This window comes from Cervus canadensis, chromosome 30 (genome assembly GCF_019320065.1).
Source record: "Cervus canadensis isolate Bull #8, Minnesota chromosome 30, ASM1932006v1, whole genome shotgun sequence".
Lineage (NCBI taxonomy): Eukaryota > Metazoa > Chordata > Mammalia > Artiodactyla > Cervidae > Cervus > Cervus canadensis.
In genome coordinates this window covers 6996221-7017929 of record NC_057415.1, presented here as the reverse complement: position 1 = coordinate 7017929, position 21709 = coordinate 6996221, and the positions used below count along the sequence as shown (strand labels likewise).

The 21709-nt window shown below is 43.4% G+C and overlaps 1 protein-coding gene across 1 annotated transcript in view; it reads left to right on the top strand.

The window, feature by feature from the left end:
- Positions 1-21709, top strand: part of EBF2 (EBF transcription factor 2) — a 220662-nt gene that overhangs the window by 9600 nt on the left and 189353 nt on the right. The window contains exon 6 of the mRNA XM_043453353.1: positions 2354-2422. Coding sequence (XP_043309288.1) covers positions 2354-2422 — 69 coding nt within the window. The remainder of the gene's footprint in view (positions 1-2353; positions 2423-21709) is intronic.

Below are 21709 nucleotides of genomic sequence, written 5' to 3'. Positions count from 1 at the left end.
CAAGGGTTTTTGGAGGTGGGAGAGCAGCTGGTCAGCATTTTTATTGGTGTTAATCTTGGGATGGGTTGGAATTTTCAAAGTTAAGCCTTAATATAATTTCAAAGGTAAAATATTATTTCAGAGAGCCTCAGCAGCAAGCGCTAGCATCTAAGAAAGTTGAGACAAGCTTTCTTTTACTTCATACTAATTTGATTCAATTTCTCCAAGCCTTATCATGCCCATTGGGTGAAAGTTTTTTTTAAGCATATCTCACATATTTTTAACTTTTGGAGAATGATAGAATTGTTCACTGAAGAATCCACACATCCCTACATATGACATATGAACTTGAAATTTCTTTTTAAAAGTATCTGTTTGTTGATAGTTCTGTAGAGATTCAGAGTGCACTGTGGAGAACCAGGAAGCGAATCTAAGACTGGGCTGGTGTTGGGCCTTTGGGTCTTTGCTACCACATGGCTTCATCCTTTTCCTTAATCTGTAGCCACTTTTGAATTGAAGGAATCTCATATCCTCGTGGACTTCTTAAACCTAGAAGGGACCCTAGATAATCTAGTCCAACCCTTTGATTTCACGTATCAGGAAGGTCAAGCCCAGAAGGGTTGAAGAGATTTGACTACATTCGTGCAGCTGACTAATGACTAAGTTGGGTTAGACGTCAGAGCTCCAGCTCCCTCTTAACCAATCCTTCTATTGCGCTGCATCATCTTAAACCATCGGGGGGCTATCACAGGAAGGGCAACACTTATAGGAATTTCATTATTGCTGCTGTTTATGAGATGTATTCTCCAAGTGGTATGGATGATAGTGCTGTTTTTATAAGCCGTGTCAAGACTGTGTCCTTTACCAACTCCTGTGATGGTGGACCATGTGCTTGGATGAGCTGAGAGGTATTTAGAAGTCTGTGGTCCTCTAGAGTCTGTCATACAGAGTGAAGTCAGAAAGAGAAAAACAAATATCATAGATTAACAGATATGTGGAATCCAGGAAAATGGTTCAGATGAACCTATTTCTAAGGCACGAATAGAGACACAGACGTAGAGAATGGACATGTGGATGCAGGGGGGAAGGGGAGGGTGGGATGAATTCGGAAAGTAGCACTGACATATACACACTCCATGTGTAAAATAGATAGCTGGTGGGAAGCTGCCGTATTAGCACAGGGAGCTCGGCTGGGTACTTTGTGATGACCTAGACTAGTGGGGTGGGGAAGTGCGCTGGGATGGGGAAGTGGGGTGGGAGGGAGGGCTGCGAGGGAGGGGATATATGTATACCTGTGCTGATTCACGTTGTTATACAGTGGAAACTAACACAACATTATAAAGTTATTATATTCCAATAAAAATAATTTAAGAAAAGATTTAAAAAGTTGAAGTCTGTGGTCCTGACAAGGAGCAGACAGGCAGTACGGGATGTGATTTTCCTGTGCTTCTGGCCACCCAGCCTCCCTTGCTCTTCTCATATTTGCTTAGGTCTTCTGTGCCTTTTGGAGGGGAGTGTTTTGTTCTCTTTAGGTCCTCCTGAGTCCTTCCCATCTCCATCTGTTGTATTTGCTTAGGGCCCCTTCTTTCTCTCTTCACCTCAGATGATCCCACAAGCATTTCTCCGGTAGCTACCTGGTACCCAGTACTTTGCCAGATGGAAGGAAGGAAGTCTCGGGAGGCAGAATTTTCAGTATGGGACCTACCACATGCTAAGTCCCATTTCTGTTCCAGATCTGGTGAAAATGATTAGAGATATCTTTTTACAATTCCCTGATTAATTTTTTCCCCCATTTGACAATGCACACCATAGTTCTGGTAATCTTCCTTCACCTTTAGAAAATGATGGAAATGAATGAATAAATGGATGAATGAATGATTATAAAGTACAGTGAGTTCTGTGAAGAAAGCTGTTATGTAACTAAAGTTTATAATAATTTAGGCAGCTACTTGGGGTCTTTTCATTTTTTAATACCTCTTCCTTTCCCTTATTCCTTCAAGTATTTATTAAGACACAAAGATCTAAAAAAATATATACAATAATAAAATCATTCAATATGGAGCTGGAGGTGACCTTCTAGATCTTAAAGTCCAAGTATCCATCATTCAGGTTACAAATAAAGCTCTGGGGAAAGTTGTGATTTGCTGAGAATTACCAGTTTATAAGTCATAGATGGAGAATTTGGATGAATAGTCTTGGGCTTCATGTTGAGTGTTTTTGAACATAGCCATACATTCATGTTCAAGCAGCTGATAGTTAAGCAGCTACCAAGAATGTGCTTATTTTTGTGAACGTTCCTAACATTGTATGCTCACCGTACTTTCTGGATTTTAACATGTTTCATTTGCTCTCTTCATTCCTTCCCAACCTACAGTCGGTGTTGTGAAAAGAAAAGTTGTGGCAACCGAAATGAGACTCCTTCAGACCCTGTCATCATCGACAGGTAGGGGGAAAACATGATTTTTTTTTTTTTTTTAAAGCATTTCTGGTTTTTCTCTTTTAGAATCTCAGCTCTAAGTACTGATCACTGGGCTTTGCCGTAAGGTTGGGTACATGTTACCTTCAAGGCATGGAGCTGGTCTCACACATGTTTTCTTGTTTTGGTTGGCGTTTCTTGAAAGAAGTCAGAGCCTTCCTTTTTGAACAGATGTCTCTATCTTTTCCAGGTTCTCTGACTTCAGTCTAATGGGAAAGGGTGGTGAAGAATGCCATCTCTCCCACCTGGCAGAAATAGGGTCTCATTTAGTTTTCTAGAAGAGGCAGTGCACCCGAAGTTACTCGGTCACGTCCTCATCACTCTCTGTGATTGCTGTTGGGCTTGAAGACTGTCAAATTAGATTATGGTTTGGGGATGATGACAAGCTTTCTGTTGCACAGGGGGAGGTTCCTTTCTACCACAGAGGGTTGCATTCCAGGTCCTATGTTATGTTCAGAGTGGAAAAGATTCTTTGGGACAAGATGCTAATTCATTGAAATGTGATTTCGGCCTCCTCGGCTGTATGTTTTTGTGATTGGAACCAGAACTTACAAACCAGTGAAGAAATACCAAATTAACTTCCAGCAATCACGTAATTTTTAAGAAATCCCATATTCCCACCCCTAATTTTTTCTCTTTCGTTAAAAAACGGAAGAATTCCCTCTTGCTTCTTTCTTTGGGTTTTTGTGTTTCTAGACAGGTCCTGAAATGGATTGGAGCAGCCGCAGTCTCTAAAGTTGTTATTCCAATATTCCAACAAATTCTCAGTTGGGAGAATGGAACCTCTGGCATTCTTCCCAGAAAGCCAGCTTGCTTTCTTTGTGGAAAGTATAGCATAGCCTAGGAATGAGGAGGCTGGAATTCTGATCCTATCCTAGCTTCTGACCTTGGACACAGCACTCAGCATCTCTGCTCGGTGGTGTCACAGAGGGTATAGAGTTGGAGGGTATGGCTTGCTGTTGGACATTGCAGAAGGTTGCTATAATATACTTGGCAGTTTTGCAATATTCCCTGAGATGCTTGGAGGAAGATGACAGTCAAGTAGGAAATGTTTGCTGGATGCATAGCATGTCTTCAACATCTTAGGAGGTTCAAGTGAGACCCATTTGAGGGAGTTCTTTGGAATTTCTTTAGTTTTTCTGAAAGCAAATAGAAGCTTAAAATTAATGAGTTGTAGGAACTCTGTAGGACCAGCTGTCTTCCTCGTTTGATCAGTGAAAAGGCTGAACTCAGGAATGGTGATGTGACTTGCCCACAGTTACGCATCTGGTTGGAGTGAAGCTGGTGCTGGCACACAGCTGTCCTCACTTCTGGCCTGTGGCGCTCTTATTGCCACAATCCTTTTCTCCCAGCACTCTCTGTCCCAGTTTATACAATCACATGTGATATAATTTCCCAGGCTTCCCTGGTGGCTCAGTGGTAAAGAACCCACCTGCTAATGCAGAAGACACAGGTTTGATCCCTGGGTCGGGAAGATTCTCTGGAGAAGGAAATGGAAACCTATGCAACCTGCTTCAGTATTCTCGGAATCTTCATTAGAATCTTGTCTAATTGCTCTAGACTGTCTTCTGGGCTTCCCTTTGTCTTCTTCCCTTCATTTGTGGAAGGGAGAAGGTATGAAGGCAGAAATCCCATGGAGAGAGGAGCCTGGGGAGCTACAGTCCATGGAGTTGAATAAGAGTCAGACACAACTTCGTGACGAAACAACACAACATTTCCCAGCTTCCTAGTATACCCTGAGGTACTCTGGAGGATATGAAGCCTGTGAGCGTGGTGTAGACACAGATCTAGTCCTTTCCAGCGTGTCTACTGAGTTCACTTATCTTTGTCTAGTCTTTTTTTAAAAACTAACTTTAGCTCCTCTTTCAAGAAGGTATTCTAACCTCATGGTTGTGATATCTTTTCTTGTAATAAATACCCAATAAACCAGCTTTAGAAATGTTTGCAAACCCATAAATGCCTACCCGCACCTTACATCTCATAAGCACACGTTCTAAAGACTCTGCATTTAGTAGCAGTCCTTTCTCTAAGAAACTATGTATAGCCTGAATGCAGGGAGAAAGAATACACTATGTTTTCTGTCTATATAATACACATGTTAATGTACATAGGCTCTTGGCATCTATGGGGAGAAAAAAATTTCAGGTTATGTGCCTTCATTGTGTGTGCTAAAACGCTTTAAATTCTTCTGAGAAGGTGGAAATTGTATTTTAGCTGTGTCTTAAGGAGCTTTATGTGATGGTGGCATTTATTTTTATTAGCTGGTGCACAATCAAACAGCCTGGCGATGTCTCTGCATCGCTTGTAATATGTGTTACTTCTGAAATGTTGTGCATCTGCGTGTAGAAACATACATACCAAAGGGTGCTATAAATTGGTCAGGGATCAGGTTTTTTTTAAAGAACTCATCTTGTTATAAACCGATGCATTTGTTCGGCTTCCTAATCAGAGGGCTTTTGTTTGGAGATACTGCTTGTTCCTCTATCGGAATCTTGTCTTTTTGTTCCTGACTGTCTTCGGGGCTTCTCTCTGCCTCCTTCCTTTCATTTGTGGAAGGGGAAGAGGATTGAAGGCAGGCTTCTCTTTGCCGGAGGCAGGATGGGTGGCTTGTGTTGTCAAGCAGTACCTCTGGTCCCTGAGTTCAACACCTGCCACCTTAGAGATGTTTAGATAACCCATGAGCTAGGGGGTTGAGATAACCCAACAGGTGCTAAGTAGTCTATTTTGGATTTCCTCTGGGTAAATATAGAACTCTCTTCTTTGCCCTTGTTCCTATACGCCGACTAATTATCTCTTCCTCCTTCTCACTCCATCTAACCAGATGCAGTTAATTTACACTGTCTATCTTTGAATTTCTCACACAACAGCCATGTTCCACTCTGACTCCAGGGAAGCTGGTTTATTCCCTTGAAATTGTGCAAGTTGGCGGTGGGAGGGGACCCTTCAAGACTGGTTCCCAAACTTTTCACTGCCAGGGACCCCTTTTATTTTTTCCTTTGCAGAACCAGGTTCTGCAAGATTTTGCCTGCCAAGCTGCAACAAACAAGTCATAATCCGGCTATAATTTAATTTGTATTACTTGAAGATGTACAACAGAATGGGAAGGAAAAATCTCATCCCAGAAATGCCCTTGATCTCAGGACTTTCCTAGCAGTTCAGTGGTTAAGACTCCATGCTTCCACTGCAGGGGGTAGGGGTTTGATCCATGGTCAGAGACTAAGATCCTGCAAGCCTAGTGATACAGCCAAAAATAAAGAAATAATTTTTTAAAATGTCCTTAATCTCATCAATAGCTGATCAGAGATTCTGATTGGTATGAGAACTGCTGGTATTACCACGCTAACTTGATAGACTGCCAGCTCAAACATGAAACGACCTGACTTTTCACTTAGCCCCATGTGACCACGTCCTGGGCAGACACTCCATTTCTAATAGGCTATTTGAAATACGACAGATAACTTCCTCAACCTCATGGCCCCTTAACTGAAAATCGTTGGATTTTTACAATGGAGCATCCCCATCAGAGGCTGTGTTCTCCATTTCCTAAGACCTAGCCCCATACTGGGAATTTTTTTCCCCTGCCTATGTGACTGTCATCCTTTATCTCTCTAGAAACATAAATTTAATTCTTATTTTCAGTTGTCTTTGAAGCATGCTTTTGTGAATTCTTGGGCAGTCACACCCCTTTCCAAAAAGCCAGGCCAACACACAGCCCAGTAGGACTTGCTGCTAAATCACAGGCCCCCAGCAGAGCCTTCCTTCTGTGTAGAAACACGTGCGCAGCGTGGCAGTAGCGTTTATTCATTTTGAGTATAAAAATCTAAAGTTCCTATCTGAAAAAAAAAAACAAAAAAAAAACCAAAAAACCTCAACAGAACAAAACAAAACAAAGTCAACAATGAAAACATATTCCCTACTGAGGTCTTCAGGGTACACTTTGTCCATAAAGATCTCTGTGTGGTAAATAAAGATAAAAAGACTCAAACTGACTTACATTTTGGGGTTTCAGATAGTGGAGGTGGTTTAGTTGCTAAGTCATGTTTGAGTCTTGTGACCCCATGGACTGTAGCCCACCAGGCTCCTCTGTCCACGGAATTCTCCAGGCAAGAGTACTGGAGTGGGTAACCATTCCCTTCTCCAGGGGATCTTCCGGACCCATGGATCGAACCCTGATCTTTGGTGTCGTAGGGGGATTCTTTATTGTCTGAACCACAGGGAAGATCGAACCCTGATCTCTTGTGTTGTAGGAGGACTCTTTACTGTCTGAGCCATGGTGAAGCCCTTGGTGGTCCGTGGAAAGAGAATTTTAGGGACATTCTCACTGACTTGGGAGAAGGATAAAGAGTGTTTATTGTTCATGTTCTTGTAGCCCCATGAAAAGTCAGATGAGAGAAGAGGACAAGGGTTCTTTTTGGATATTTGTAGGCTGCCTCTGCCCATGATATTTTCTATTAAAAGGGCAGCTCCAACCTATTTCTCACATGATAAATATACCAATATTTTGTCTTTGGATCTTGGTCTTCTATATTTATGAACTCTGCTTCTGCTTCCAGAAGGACCATTGTAAATGTTGATGGTTTTGCTTATTTTATTTTTCAAGAAGTCAAGCAAACTTCAGAATAACCTTCATTCAAAAGGTTTATGCAAAAGGATCTGGTATTTATTTGCTCATGAGCCGTTTTTCTGATGTTATCTTCCTTTAACAATTTTTTAAAAATTGTGCTAAAATATATATAACATAAAATTGACTATCTTAACCATTTAAAAATGTATAGTTTAGTTTAAGTGCATTCACCTTGCTGTGTAACCTTCACCACCATACATTTACAGAATTCTTTTTATCTTCCCAAATGGAAACTCTGTACTGATTAAATCCTGATTCCCCCTCTCCCCTCTCCCACTTCCTGGCAACTGCCATGCTGCTTTCTTCCTCTATGAATTTGACTCCCATAGGTACTTCATATAATATTTTATTTATCCTTTTCTGACTGGCTTATTTCACAGAATCATATCCTTAGGGTTCCTTCATGTTGTGACTTATGTCAAAATTTCTTTTGTCTTAAAGACTGAGTAATATTCCATTGTATGGTGAGACTATATTTTATTTATTCATCTGTCAGTGGATACATGGCTTGCTTCAGCCTTTTGGCTCTTGTGAATAATATTGCCATGAACATGGGTGTACAGATATCTCTGTGAGTCTCTGTTTTTAATTATTTTGGAAACGTATCCAGAAATTCAACTGGTGCATCATATGGTAGTTTAAAGAACTGTCATGCCATGTTCATAGCGGTTACACCATTTTACATTCCCAGCCTCAGTGAACAAAGGTTTCCATTTCCGCCACATCCCCACGTCACTTGTTATTTGCTTATTTAGTTTTGTTTTGTGTTTTGATAGTTGCCATCCTAATGGCTATGCATTTTTTTTCTTTTTTCTTTCTAAGTGATCCTTTCTCCTGCTGCCATCTTGGTAGGTATCTTCATCTGCTGCTCTCCCTATGGTCCAGGCTTTCATTTGCCTTTTCCCTGCCAACTGGCACCTGCTCTTCCTGCTTCTCTATGCCTCACCGACTACCTCATTCACTGCAGAAGTGTCTGGATCCTCTTTCCTCTGGGCTGTATTTGTTATTCCTCTATCCATGTATCACTGAACTCTGCAAAGTGTTATTGGTGGAAGGGGAGCTTTCAGAGAATACCTCTTGGAAATAAAGCCCTTATTGACCCTCCATGCATGCTAGAGGGTGTTGCCTTGACTCTGAACACTGGAGTTTTTCTTTCAGTTAATTTATCAGATGAAACTCCATACTCATCTATTCTTGATTTGTGATGTAGATTCTACTTTTAACCTCACTGTCCCTTTCAGCAGAGAAACAGTACTTTAAAAAAAATTATTAAAAAATTAATAGTTGCTTTACAATGTTGTGTTAGTTTCTTTTGTTAGTTTCTACTTCCTGATAGGCTCCTCTGTCCATGGAATTCTCCAGGCAAGAATACTGGAGTGGGTAGCCATTCCCTTCTCCAGGGGATCTTCCTGACCCATGGATAAAACCCAGGTATCTTGCATTGCAGGTGAATTCTTTATCATCTGAGCCATCAGCAGAGCCCAACTAATACTTACAATGTTGTGTTAATTTCTACTGTACAGCACAATGAATCAGTTATATGTATACATGTGTCCCCTCTTTTATAGATTTCCTTCCCATGTAGGTCATGGAGCATTGAGTAGAGTTCCTTGTGCTATACAATAGTCTCTCATTAGTTATCTATTTCATCCACAGTATCAATAGGGTATAAAAGTGAAAGTGAAAGTGAAATTGCTCAGTCGTGTCCGACTCTTTGCAACCCTATGGACTGTAGCCTACCAGGCTCCTCTGTCCATGAGATTTTCCAGGCAAGAGTACTGGAGTGGGTTGCCATGTCCTTCTCTAGGGGATCTTCCTGACCCAGGGATCGAACCCGGGTCTCCCGCATTGTAGGCAGACACTTTACCATCTGAGCCACCAGGGAAGTCCCACTAATAGGGTATATATCAATCTATATCTCTCAATTCCTCCCACTTCCCCTTTCCCCACTTCATATCCATAAGTTTGTTCTCTGCAACTGTGTCTCTATTTTTGAGAAGCAGTTTTTGGATAGCAGTTGGAATTGAACTGTAGGTGAGATTTATGCCCACAAAGCCTAGTGGATTCTTGCCATCGCAGCCACTGAGGCTGGTTTTCAGCCTGTGACCATTCCCTCCCTCTCCCTGGGAAATGATCAGCCAGGTATATCAGTAGTAACTCCTCCTGAATGAAGGACTCTGTCTCTGAGGAGGAAGGGTAAGGATAGTACTCAACATTTATCTGACACTTAATGGGCACTTATTGCGTGCTGGACATCATGCTAAGCAATTTATGGTCACCTAATAATCTTACTTGATCTTCAATAATTGAGAAAAGTCTTTAATTTTACAGAAGAAGAAATGAGTCTGAAGGAGGTAGGTAACTCGGCCAAGGTCACAAAGGCAGTTTCCATGGTGAAATTGGAGTGTCGTCAATGGGTGGAAGTTATGATGAAAAAGAGTTTGGCATAACAGAAGGAAAAGCTTTCCAGAACTTAGAGCTGTTGAAGGACAGAAAAGCCTTGTGAGCATGGTCCTAAGAACTCCTGATAGGAGGACTAGAGAAGGGGACCGTTCTCTGGAAAGTTGTGGGCATCCCTGGCCTGTGGTGATAGTGGTTTAGTCACTAAGTTGTCTCTGACTCTTGCGACCCCATGGACTGTAGCCCACTAGGCTCCTCTGTCCTTGGCATTTGCCAGACATGAATACTGAAGTGGGTTGCCATTTCCTTCTCCAGGGGATCTTCCCGACCCAGGGATCGAACCCACGTCTCCTGCATTAGCAGGCAGATGCTTTACTGCTGAGCCACCAGAGAAGCCCAGATCACTGGGCTCTGAAGTAGCATTTAACTTTGAGAGTGTACAAGTCACATTCAATGGTGTGACAGGTTTGATGGAATATCGGTCCCCAGAGAGACAACACGGTTTAGCGGGAATGGTCCAGGAATAGGATCAGGACTCCTGCTTCTGACCCCAGATCATTTAGTAACTTAGCTGTCTAATGTCACAGAAGTCCTGAGCCACCTCCCTAAGCCTCAGTTTCCCTATCTGTAAAATGAAGTGCTGTGGATTAATGGATGACCTTTACATTACCTTCCAGCTCTACACCCTCTGCTTCTAGCCAAGGCCCAGATTTGGGTGTCAGACATGCTAATTCACCCTCCTTGCTCATCAGTAACTTATAGGAGCTCTTCACCTGTGCCATCTCTGCACAGACTCCTCATCACCAGGGTAGCGGAGCCCAGTGCTGTGAAGAGTCTACGAAATCGTGGCCCTCAGCTTTTTTTTTTTTTTAACAGTGAAAATTCCACTCCTTCTGAGAGGTTTAGATTTTCTCACTAAAACACACAGATTATTTAACCAAAGGGAAACATCATTCTTTTATATTCTCCTTCCTTTGTTCTCTAGTAAAACCTTTGCTAGTTTCTTGGCCGTTTTGAGGAGATGCAGGTAGGAGAAGGACTCCTTTGCTTTCTGGTGTAGAAAACCATCCTTTTGGGTTGAAACACTTCACTAGATGACAACCTGAGCCAAGTGGTAAACAAGAAACAGTTTCCTTTGAGAAAGTCATTCTCCTCCTCCTGATTAAAGAGCTGAAAAGTTATGATATTCATTTCTATAGTTGGGTTAGTGTTTTTTTTAATTAAAAAATTTATTTTTAATTCCCCGCCCCCCAAACTCCCCTCTCATCGAGGCTGCCACATAACACTGAGCAGAGTTCCGTGTGCTATACAGGACCATGTTGGTTATCCACTTTAAATATAGCAAGGTGGATATGTCCATCCCAACTCCCTAACTATCCCTTCCCCCCATCCCTCCCCACTAGTGACCATGAGCTCATTCTTGAAGTCCGTGAGTCTGTCTCTGCTTTGTAAGTAAATTCCTTCGTATCATTTCTTTTTGTATTCCACATATAAAGAATGTCATACAGTATTTCTCTTTCTCTGTCTGACTGACTTTGCTCAGTCTGACAGTCTCCAAGTTCATCCATGCTGCTCCAAATGGCATTAGTTCATTCTTTTTAATGGCCGAGTACTGTTCCACTGTTTATATGTATCACATCCTTTTTTATTCATTCCTCTGGGTTTCTAAGAATTATACTGACTCCACTTGACTGACCAGTCTTCCTAGACTTCAGAACTTTAGCATTTGACACAAACTAGGCTAGGCGTCTATACACTGATTCACTCCCTTGTTCGTTCATTTACTGACTTTTTTTCTGTAGTTCAGTTATTAAGCAAATATTTGTGAGGCCCTGGCTCTGAGACACCATCAGGGAATCCGACAGGCATGATTCTACTCCCAAGGAGCTGACAGTTTAGTCACACAGAGAGAAATATATTTACAAACTGTAAAACTGCCCTAAACACTAGGTAAGTGGGTACAAGAGAGGTTTCAGCTCTCCAGTCCCATCATTTATTTCTCCAAAAATCAACATGGAATCAAGATATTTGTTCCATCACACAGGCTTGAATATGCCCCACCGTCTCCCTTTGCACACATCTGTCCTGCCTGGAACCCCCATCCCCAACTTTCTGCCAATATAAATCTGATCCCCTTTTTAAGACCTCATTCAGATTCTACATTTCCAAAGATATCAATTCTTGTAGTCAAAGTCTTTTCCCTTGATACGTGTCACGTAACCTCACTCTTGTTAGGATGTATGATATTGTCCTCTCTTTCCCTGTGTGGGCTTGCCTTACATTTCCAACTATATTGTAATTCTTGGATGTCAGACACCATATGTCTCTTAAGCCTTGACTGTCTCATCATTAGCTCTGTGATAGTGTTAACAGTACTGCCTCTCCCGCTGAGTTGTTGGTTGTGTTAAATCATGAATGTGTGTGTGGTGCCCATGTAGTGCATGATGGAAGAGAATCTTTTAAAAAAAGTCAAAACAGTTATTAGCCTTGGTCTCTCAGTGTCTTACCCGTGGTTTGGATACTACAGACCCTCAGTAAATATTCGTTGGCAGATTAATCTCTGACTGCCGGACATCAGAGAGTTGAATGACTGAGTCTTTTGCCAGTTTCTATAGGACCTTTCATGTAAGCACTTGTATTTGACAACCACTTAGCAATCTCCCCCTTCAATGACCAAGTGGTACAAAACAATGCCAAGAACAGATCACTCAGGTTGTAAGGCAGAATGAATCATTCAGTAAATATTTATCGAGGGCCTGTCATGCCATGGACTTTGCAGGGTGCTCTTAGGGAATACTAAGATTGAATAGACGCACAGCTTTACTGTCAGGAGCTTCCAGTTCAGAACGAAAAATAAAAGATGTGCAGAAATAACCATGATGCAATGTGAGATGCGAAAATTGCCACAGAAGAGGGAGAGATAAAAAGTCTAGAAGATCCGAAGTGGGGAAATGAATTGCATCTAGGCAGTGGTAGAGCGGCTGAGAGCTGCAACGTGGACATACGCAGTTGAGGTCAAAAGGCATTCCAGGAGAAGGAAAGTATGTAGGAAAAGGCATGTGGAAAGGGAAGAGTTTCTTAAATCTGCTTGTAGTTTTAGAGGTGCATAGATATGAGTAGAAGGGGATAGGAGGGGCAGTTGGAAAGATTATTTGGGTCCAGATCGCCGAAGACCTTACATGCCTTTACACAAGTGCTTTGACATTGTTGTGTTGGCAGTGGGAGGACAGCAAAGGACTCTGACTAGTGCAGTGTCCTGGTCAGGTGGGTATTTTGGGGAGAGAACTTAGAGGGTTCATTGAGAGTGCATGGGGAATGAATGTAGAGGAAGCTGTGAGAAAGATGTTAACAGTAGTTCACAAATGCGTTTCTTCTTGTGGCCCTTTGGGAATTTATATGTTTACCTGCCAAAGCCTGGGCATCACCCTAACTCAGGGATGGAGGTCCTGGGACTCCAAGTTCAATGCTCTAGGCCTGGCATGAGGAACTGGCCAAGTTGGAAGAGCATGCTTGTTTTTAGTCCCAGGAATAAAGATGTGTTTGCCTGTCTGCTCCCCAAAAGATTTCCACCAGGAATTGGGAAGATAGGCACAAGCTTCAAATTTTGTGAAATAAAACATCCCGGTTTCTGCTTTGTTTCTTTCGGCTTCTTCTGGGCGTGTGTTCCTTCTTCCACCCACAGCAGCCGTTGGGAGTCAGTTTTTCCCTACCAGATACCAGGCACGGAGGCGAAAGGCCCATTTTTCTCACCTCTCTACAACCCGCTTCCCCTCCCCCAATACACCCACCACTGCAAAGCTTTTGCTGATGTTGCCACTTGTCCCCATGAGTACGCGTCCTTTGTTCACTGGGAAGCTCAGATCCTTTGCAAAGAACTGCTGTTGTACCATCTGGCAATCTGTGAATTTTTTAGTAGTCTGGATGCTTGTAAGAAAGCAGAATTTCGGAAGGCCAGGCTTGAACCATTTATAAGTGATGCAGAGGCCCAGCTGGGTGTATGGGGTTATTCAGAACAGATAGTGGTATATTTCAGCTTCCAGCTTCTTCTTCGGAAAATCATGTGATGTGATTAAATAGCAGATTTGGCAGGAAGGAGGTGAGTCCAGGAATGGAAAAATAGTACTCTGAAATTGTGCTATGTTGGAAATAAGAAATAGACGTTTGTTTGTAAGAAAGGTATCTTTTCCCAAAGTTGTCTGGCTGGCTTTGAGGAGAACAAAGGACCCAGAACTTAGGAAAGATGGAGAAGACTACATGTTCACTCAGAGAGAACTTTCTAGAACTTCTAGTTACTTGCTTTCTCTTCGAGCAAACAGGTCTGGGTAAGTTTATCTGGGTCTCTTTTTTGACCCAGCCAAGGGGTTACCAGACCCAGCATCTGGAAAATAGGACACATATCCCAAGGAGGTGAAAAGGTTATTGTCCACAGATGATTTTAAGATTTAAATCTTGTATGTGTGTGCTTAGTCCTGCCTGACCGTTTGCAACCCCATGGACCTGCCAGACTTCTCTGTCTGTGGGATTTCCGAGGTAAGAATACTGGAGTGGGTTGCCGTTTCCTTCTCCAGGCGATCTTCCTGACCCAGGGATCGAACCCAGGTCTCCTGCATTGCAGACAGGTTGTTTACCATGTAAGCCATCAGGGAAGCCCTTTCAGATTTAGGGTTCTACTTACTAGGGCTTGACTAGATTCTTTGTTGATTGAAATCTTGTCAGATTTTTTCTTTGTGGCTCCGTTCTGTTCTGTGCAGTGACCTACAGTTGCTCTGGAGGAGCCATTTGATTTAAAAGGAAAGTGGTTGAGTGACAAGATGCCCAAAACACATTAGGCAGCCTAGACTCGGGTCTATAGGGAGTCAGTGTCCTATCAGTCTGGACCAGGTAATTAATGGAGTGACTGTTCTCCAGAAAGGTTCTCCTCTAAACTGAACTTGTCCCAGCCCCTCAAGACCACCAAGGAAGCAGAGCTGGTGAGAAACAAGGCAGCTGCTTCCATCCAAGAGGAGCTTTCCAGAAGGAAGGAAGGGAGAAATCCCTGCTGTCACTGAAATCATGGCAGGAATGGAAGAATTTGGAGGGATGGAGCCATTGGATTCAGGCCAGGACTGTGGGGTTAACACCTCCTTCCCCCAGCATGTGAGCGGCTTCCCCGGTGGCTCAGATGGTAAAGAATCTGCCTGCGATGTGGGAGACCCAGGTTCGATCCCTGGGTTGGGAAGATCCCCTGGAGGAGGGCATGGCTACCCACTCCAGTATTCTTGCCTGGAGAATCCCATGGACAGAGGAGCCTGGCTTCAGTCCGTGGGGCCACAAAGAGCCGGACAGGACTGAGGGACTCTCACTTTCACTGTCGCCGTGCACTACACGGGATCTTAGTTCCCTGACCAGGGGTGGAAACTTCTCCCCCTGTATAGGAAGCACAGAATCTTAACCACTGGACCACCAGGGAAGTCCCAACACCTCCATTTTTTAAGGCCCATAAGATGCTGGGACCTTTTAAAAAGAGAGCTCACAAAATGACAGGACGCTTAGGGTCACTGTTCCTCTGAATGCTGTTATGCACACAGAACCTCCAATAAAGCCCTCGAGGTGGGTCTCTATGGAGACCAAGGATGAGCCTTTTGCTTTTTTTTTTGGCTTTGGGTCCCATCTGCACAGGTTATTTTCATGATTGATTTAAAGATATGCACATGACTCATTATAGCTACATTAGGAAGGTCTCCTGGAGAAGGGAATGGCACCCCACTCCAGGATTCTTGCCTGAAGAATCCCATGAACAGAGGAGCCTGGCCGGCTACAGTCCATGGGGTCACAAAGAGTCAGACAGAACTGAGCAACTAACACTTTCACTGGCTCTGCCATCCCACGTTTCGGATGAGAAAACCCAATTGAAGAGCAACTGTGCCAGGGGCCGTGTAACAAGCAGGTCAGAGACTCAGCTGGGATTAGAGACAAGATCTCTAGCTCCTAAGACAAAGCCAGGATGGTCTGTGAAAACTGAGGGAGGGAATAGAAGAAACTGTGGTGTTCAGGTTGATAAACTGCTACTGTAATGCAAAGCTTCTCACCCGCCTGAGCTTCGAAGGACTCATCACCTTCTAAACCAGAGACCAGATTGATGGCATTTAAAAAAAAAAGTTAAACTGCACAAAACATATATATATATATATTACTTTCATTTTTGTTTATTTAAAAAAATATTTTTTTGTGGGGCCATGCTGAGAGGCACATGGGAGTATTAGTTCCCTGACCAGGGTCGAACTCAAGCTCCCTGCATTGGAAGCACAGAGTCTTACCTGCTGGGACCACCAGGGAAGCCCAGACTGCTGGCGTTTTGCTTGACTATAGTTAGTCTGTCTGTAGCCAGTTTCTTCTGTGCAAAAAGGCTTTTTCTTATTCCAGAAGAGGTAAGGTTGTATGTAGGACATAGATTTATGACCCGTGGGTGGAGTGCTTGAAGTGACTGTTATTCCTGCCATATGATGACGGTGCTATAATCTCAGATTTGGGTTTTCTACTCCTCTGCCATCCAGGCATTCACCCATTCACTCATTTCTCCCTCTTATTGTTGCTGGAGTTGCCAGATTTAGCACATAAAACTATAAGATGCCCAGTTAAATTTAAATATCAGATAAACATGAATGATTTATTTTTTAGTATAAATGTGTGTGTTAGTTGCTCAGTTGTGTCCGACTCTTTGCAGCCCCAGGGACTGTAGCACACCGGGCTCCTCTGTCCATCAAATTCTCCAGGCAAGGATACTGGAGTGGGTTGCCATTTCCTTCTCCAGGGGATCTTCCCCACCCTCTAGGGTTCAAACCTGGGTCTCCTGCATTACAGGCAGATTCCTTACTGTCTGAGCCGCCAGGGAAGCCCTTTGTATAAATACGTCCCAGTTAAATTTGAATTTAGATAAACAACAAATACATTTGTAGTAGGAGTCTTTCCCATGCAATATACTTTATGAAGTGAAGTGGAAGTGTTAGTCACTCAGTCGTATCCCACTCTTTGCGACCCTATGGTCTATAGCCTGCCAGGCTTCCCAGTCCGTGGGATTTTCCAGTCAGAATACTGGAGTGGGTTGCCATGCCCTTCTCTAGGGAATTAAACCTGGATCTCCTGCATTATGGGCAGATTCTTTACTGTTTGGGCCACCAGGGAAGCCTGAAAAAGTATTCATTGTTTGGCTGAAATTCAGAATCAACTGGCATCCTGTATTTTATCTGGCAATCCTACCTGAATCCAAATTTCTTTTTTTTTAATTTTTAAAAATTGCTGTATAATCGCTTTACAATGTTGTGTTCGTTTCTACGTTGTAATGAAGTGAAATCAGATACACACACAGACACAGACACACACACACACACGAATATCCCAGGTGGCACAGCAGTAAAGAATTCGCCTGCCAATGCAGGAAGACATGGGTTTGACCCCTGGGTAGGGAAGATCCTCTGTAGTAGGAAACGGCAACCCACTGCAGTATTCTTGCCTGGAAAATTGCATGGGCAGGGTAGCCTGGCAGGCTACAGTATACGGGGTCACAAAGGGTCAGACAACAGAGGGCACACCCCCCACCCCATCCTCTCTGTCCTGGACCTTCCTCCCAGCACCACCCGAATCCCACCCCTCCAGGTCACCGCAGAGCACCGCGCTGAGACCCCTGCGCTTTATAGCAGCTTCCCACTGTCTATTTCACTCGCGGTGGTGTCTGTATGTCAATGCTCCTGTCTCAATTCATCCCCTGCTCCTTCCCCTGTGTCCACAAGTCCATTCTCTATGTCCATATCTCGATTCCTGTCCTGCAAATAGTTTCATCGGTACCATTTTTCTAGATTCCCTGTGTATGCATTAATCTACGATATTTGTTTTTCTCTTTCTGACTCACTTCACTCTGTCTGAATCCCAGTTTGTCATCTGAAAAAGAGGGAAGTCAGGGCTGCCTTCCAGCCTGGGGTAAGGGGAGAGAGATGCCTGGAGCTCTGAGCCCTGACTGGCTCCGGAGCCCATCGGCACATGTGCAGTCCTTCCTCGTCGTGTTTTTTCAGTCTTCTTGTGGGGTTCATCATCTTTCTCCTCATGTCCATGTGGAAGTTGATTCACACGTAGGCTGAAAGGTGAGCAGGAAGCTTTGGTGGCATTACCGATTCAATGGACAGGAGTTTGAGCAAACTCGAGCAGGTAGTGAAGGACAGGGAAGCCTGGTGTGTTGCAGTCCATGGGGTCACAGAGTCGGACACCACCGAGAGACTGAACAAAAGTCGGCATTTGGGGGTGCTCATCCCCCTCCCCATCCTGTCTCTTCTTTCTCTTTTGTCACCTCTCGGGGCCTTGGGCTCCTGCTCTGTCTAGACCCTGTTTTATGGACTTGTCGCCTCCTGGGCATTGCATTTACTCCGAGTCCACTGTCCGTCTCCTGTTCCCTCTCTGCCTTTCCTGAAAGTCTTTGTTTGGGCTTCCCCGAGTCTCTGACTCCAATGCTTCACACATGTGGGATTGTTTAGGCTCAAGTGATAAATTGCATGAAGTTAAAGGTAAAGGGGAAGCTCCTCTCTCCCCACTTGGTCTTGGCTGACGTTTGAACAAGAGCCAGACTTTCCTTCGAGTGAACGCGAGCAGTCCACTTGGTGCTTGCTCAAGTCAGTTGAGAGTGGCGTATGAATTTTAGCATCCAGATGTTGGATCACGAGATGAAGGATAACAGCACGTAGACATCTATCTGAGTAATTTAGTGAACTTCAGGAAAAAAAAAAGAACAAACTATACTTCGTTGTGCAGTGGAAGCTAACACAACATTGTAAAGCAATTACATTCCAAAAAAAAAAAAATCTAGCTTCAAAAATTTGATGTCATGTCGAGTCAGCCTGTGTAAAAAAGGGGGCAGCAGATTTAAAAATTCCCCTTCTGCTTCTCTCATGCCCCATTGTTATCCCCATCTCTTTCACCTTTATTCATCATCATTTTCCTTCCTGCCTTCACTTTTAAGGTCTCCCTACTTTCCTTCCCACTGCCTTGCACCCCCCCTTTTTTTTTTTGCTGAGCCTTGAAGCTTGTAGGATCTTAGTTCCCCAACCAAGGATTGAACCCAAGCCCTCGGCAGTGAAAGCGCAGAGTCCTAATCTCCAGACCACCAGCAAAGTCCCTGCCTTGTGCTTCTGGTGATGAATCTGACCTTGAACAATGCAGGTGGTCAGAGCCATTGCCATGAGCCGCTTGCCCCTAAAGCCTTACCCCCCAGTCCTTCCTTTCACCTTTTCCTTCCCTGATGAGGAGTGAGATGCTGGTTTCACTGTAGGTGTTCCGTTTACAACTGTGGCTTGGTGGTTTTCACTTCGAGTGGAGTCCATTGAGCTTGTAAATTGTATTGGATCAGTGAGCCTGTAATGAGACCTCCAAACCCAAACAGTGCAAGTCTGCTGGGATTTTATTGTTCATAAAGTTCCTCCCCTGGGGAGGCATAGAGTCATTAGGTGTGCACTGTGTTTAATATTTGGTCATGAAAGGAAGCAATAATTTTCTATTTTTACGGTGGCTTCTGAGTTTTTAAAGCAATTGTCTAATTCCTGTCACCGACACTGGACGCAAATGAAGCAGGCATTAGCGTGAGCCCCTCCTGTGTCTGGTTTGGGTTTAGCATCTTCCTCCTCCCTGCCCTGACCTTGCCTCCCTTTGATGGGGGAACTGCCTGCACACGAGTGTGCTTACGCGGAGGTCCCTGAGCTCTTCCTTGTTGGGTAGAAACAGTCCTTAGCTAAAGGGGACGAGGAGCTGTGGGTTCCTCTTTGAGAAGCCCTCTCCCTGTCCTTTAAAACACTCCCCTCTTTGGATGAGAAAAGTGCTCGACGTTTTTCACAATTGACTTGTCCCTGAAAACTTTCGCCTCCTTTTTTTTTTTTTTTTGCTTTTTAAAACTTTGTTTCAACGTAACTATGCTTACAGAAATACACTCATATGGGTTAATAGAATGCAATTTAATTTATCCTACACAATTGGGACCAAAACCCTGGTACATGGTTTGCTTCCAAAAAGAAAAAAAAGGATTTGCAATCTGGTTTCTCATCTATTTCCTCCTTTCTTAACCCCTAATTGGGTAGGTGGTTTTGAGTGTCACACCTCTTCTGAGAATTTCCAACCGAGTCCAGCACCAATGAAGCCCCAAGTCAAGGTGTAAGATCTCCTTGCTTCGTGAGGAGGGGGATGGTGTAGCTTAGAAACTTCTGGAACAGACCTCAGGCTTTGCAGTAAACCTAAGTACTGGCAGATTAGAGCGAATAGAGTGATTTGCTGAGTTTGTACAGGTTTTTTTCTCTTTTTTTAATTATGAAAGTATGATAGTGCATTTATAGGAGACTTGGAAAATACAGAACAAAGTTACATATAGTTCCACTATATAGTACAATTATATTTTTAAGTAAATAAATTAAGAATTTGTAGTCAGAGCTTCAATATCAAACTCAAAAATTAATAGAATGAATAGACAGGAAAGTAGAAGAATAGAGTAGACTGAAAAACACCATAAACCAATTCAACATAATTAACATTTGTACAATTCTCACACAGCGGTGGGATACAAATTCTATTCAAGTTCCTGTAGACTAGAAACTGGGAGACACTGGAACATACCCAGGGACATAAAACAAGTGAGTTTGCACGAGTTTTGTCAGTTGGGACAGGCCAACAGGTAATGCTGGAATACTAGGTGGGAATTTCCAAGTGCATGCACTCAGCTGCTCCTTACCCACATCTATTGGGGCCATCACTTGTCAATTACCCTAGAGGTCATGGGGCCAATGGTCTACTGACTTCCGGATGCTAACCTTTCTGATAGCAGGATTTATGGGTCCATGGAACTAGGTTTCTGTGATGTCATTCTGAGGATAAGAAAGAATCAGCAGAAGGCAAGTTGTTTTTGAGACCCATTCCATTTGTAGAATCTCTTTAGCAGTTTTTTTCTCTAGAAGGAAACTAAAAATGAGGCGTCAGTGACATACTTCTTCGGGAGGTCACAGCCTACCATTTTTTTCAAGTTTTACAGAGCTTAGTGGGGACCAGCTGGGCAAAATTGTGTCAGAAAAAAAATTGTCATGTTGGACCTGACCTGCAAAAACTATGGAACTCACTCTCAGCTGTTACTCAGATGGGGTGATCTTGAGAAGAACTTCCTGAAAGCTCCCTGGCCTCTGAAGCCTAAACTTGTTGCACATTAGAGAATGCCAGGGAAGGTTAGCAAACCTTGGCCTGAAGGTAGAAAAAGCCGGATCCAGGGTGGTAAATGAAACAATCTCCTTTCCAAACTGAAAATTACATGTACTTCTCTGAAATATGCCTGCAAATGGGGAATATGCCTTATACCTGCCTAGGATTTTGGAGTTCTGTAACCCCCACTTTTTTTTTCTACCGTGGACCCCACTGATAATCCAGCGAATCCTGTGGATCTGTAATACTACTGGGGCTGATTGTCTACATTTTAAATGGGAGGAAATGCTAAATTGAGGTTGAGGGCAGCGAAAATGAAGATCTAATGTTTATTACTCCAAGTTCATGCATCTTTTTCATCTCCAAACACATGGGAAGTGCCACCCATGTGGCACAGTCTGTCCTTTCTTTTTTAATTTTAATTTTTCATTAATTTTTAAATTTTTTGCATACCACACAGATTTCGAGATCTTAATTCCCTGACCAGGGATCAAACCCATGCCCTCTGCAGTGGAAGCTCAGAGCCTTAATTGCTGGACTGCTGGGGAAGTCCCAATTTGTCTTTTCTTTCATCTCATCGCCACCCTCTCTGGTCTCTTTCTTGCCTCTTCACTTTCAGCTTGCTCTTATTCTTTCCTCCTTTTCTCTTTTTCCTTTCCTCTCATTTTGTGTCTTTTTTCCATCCCTCCATCCTTTCACCAGCTGTCTCCCTGCATAAGTTACTGAGGACTTCCTTGGGCACCGGCTGCCAGTGTGTTTGTCGGTAACTTCGTCTTAGCAGGTCTGTTGCTCTCAATGGCCCATTTGTTTGCTCCCACGAAGGAAAAAAAAAAAACTTTTCCAAGCTACGAGTTCCGTTGTCTCCCTAGGGATCCTTGTTTGAATCTTTGCTGTAAGATTTTTTTTTTCCCTATGAAGTACCAAAGAAATAATTGCCTTATCGTTAACAAACAGAACCTGGCTCTTATCACCCCATACCCCAGAGCCTTTGGTGCAAAAGTTGGGCCGTGCCAAGTGCATGCATTAACCTGATACGC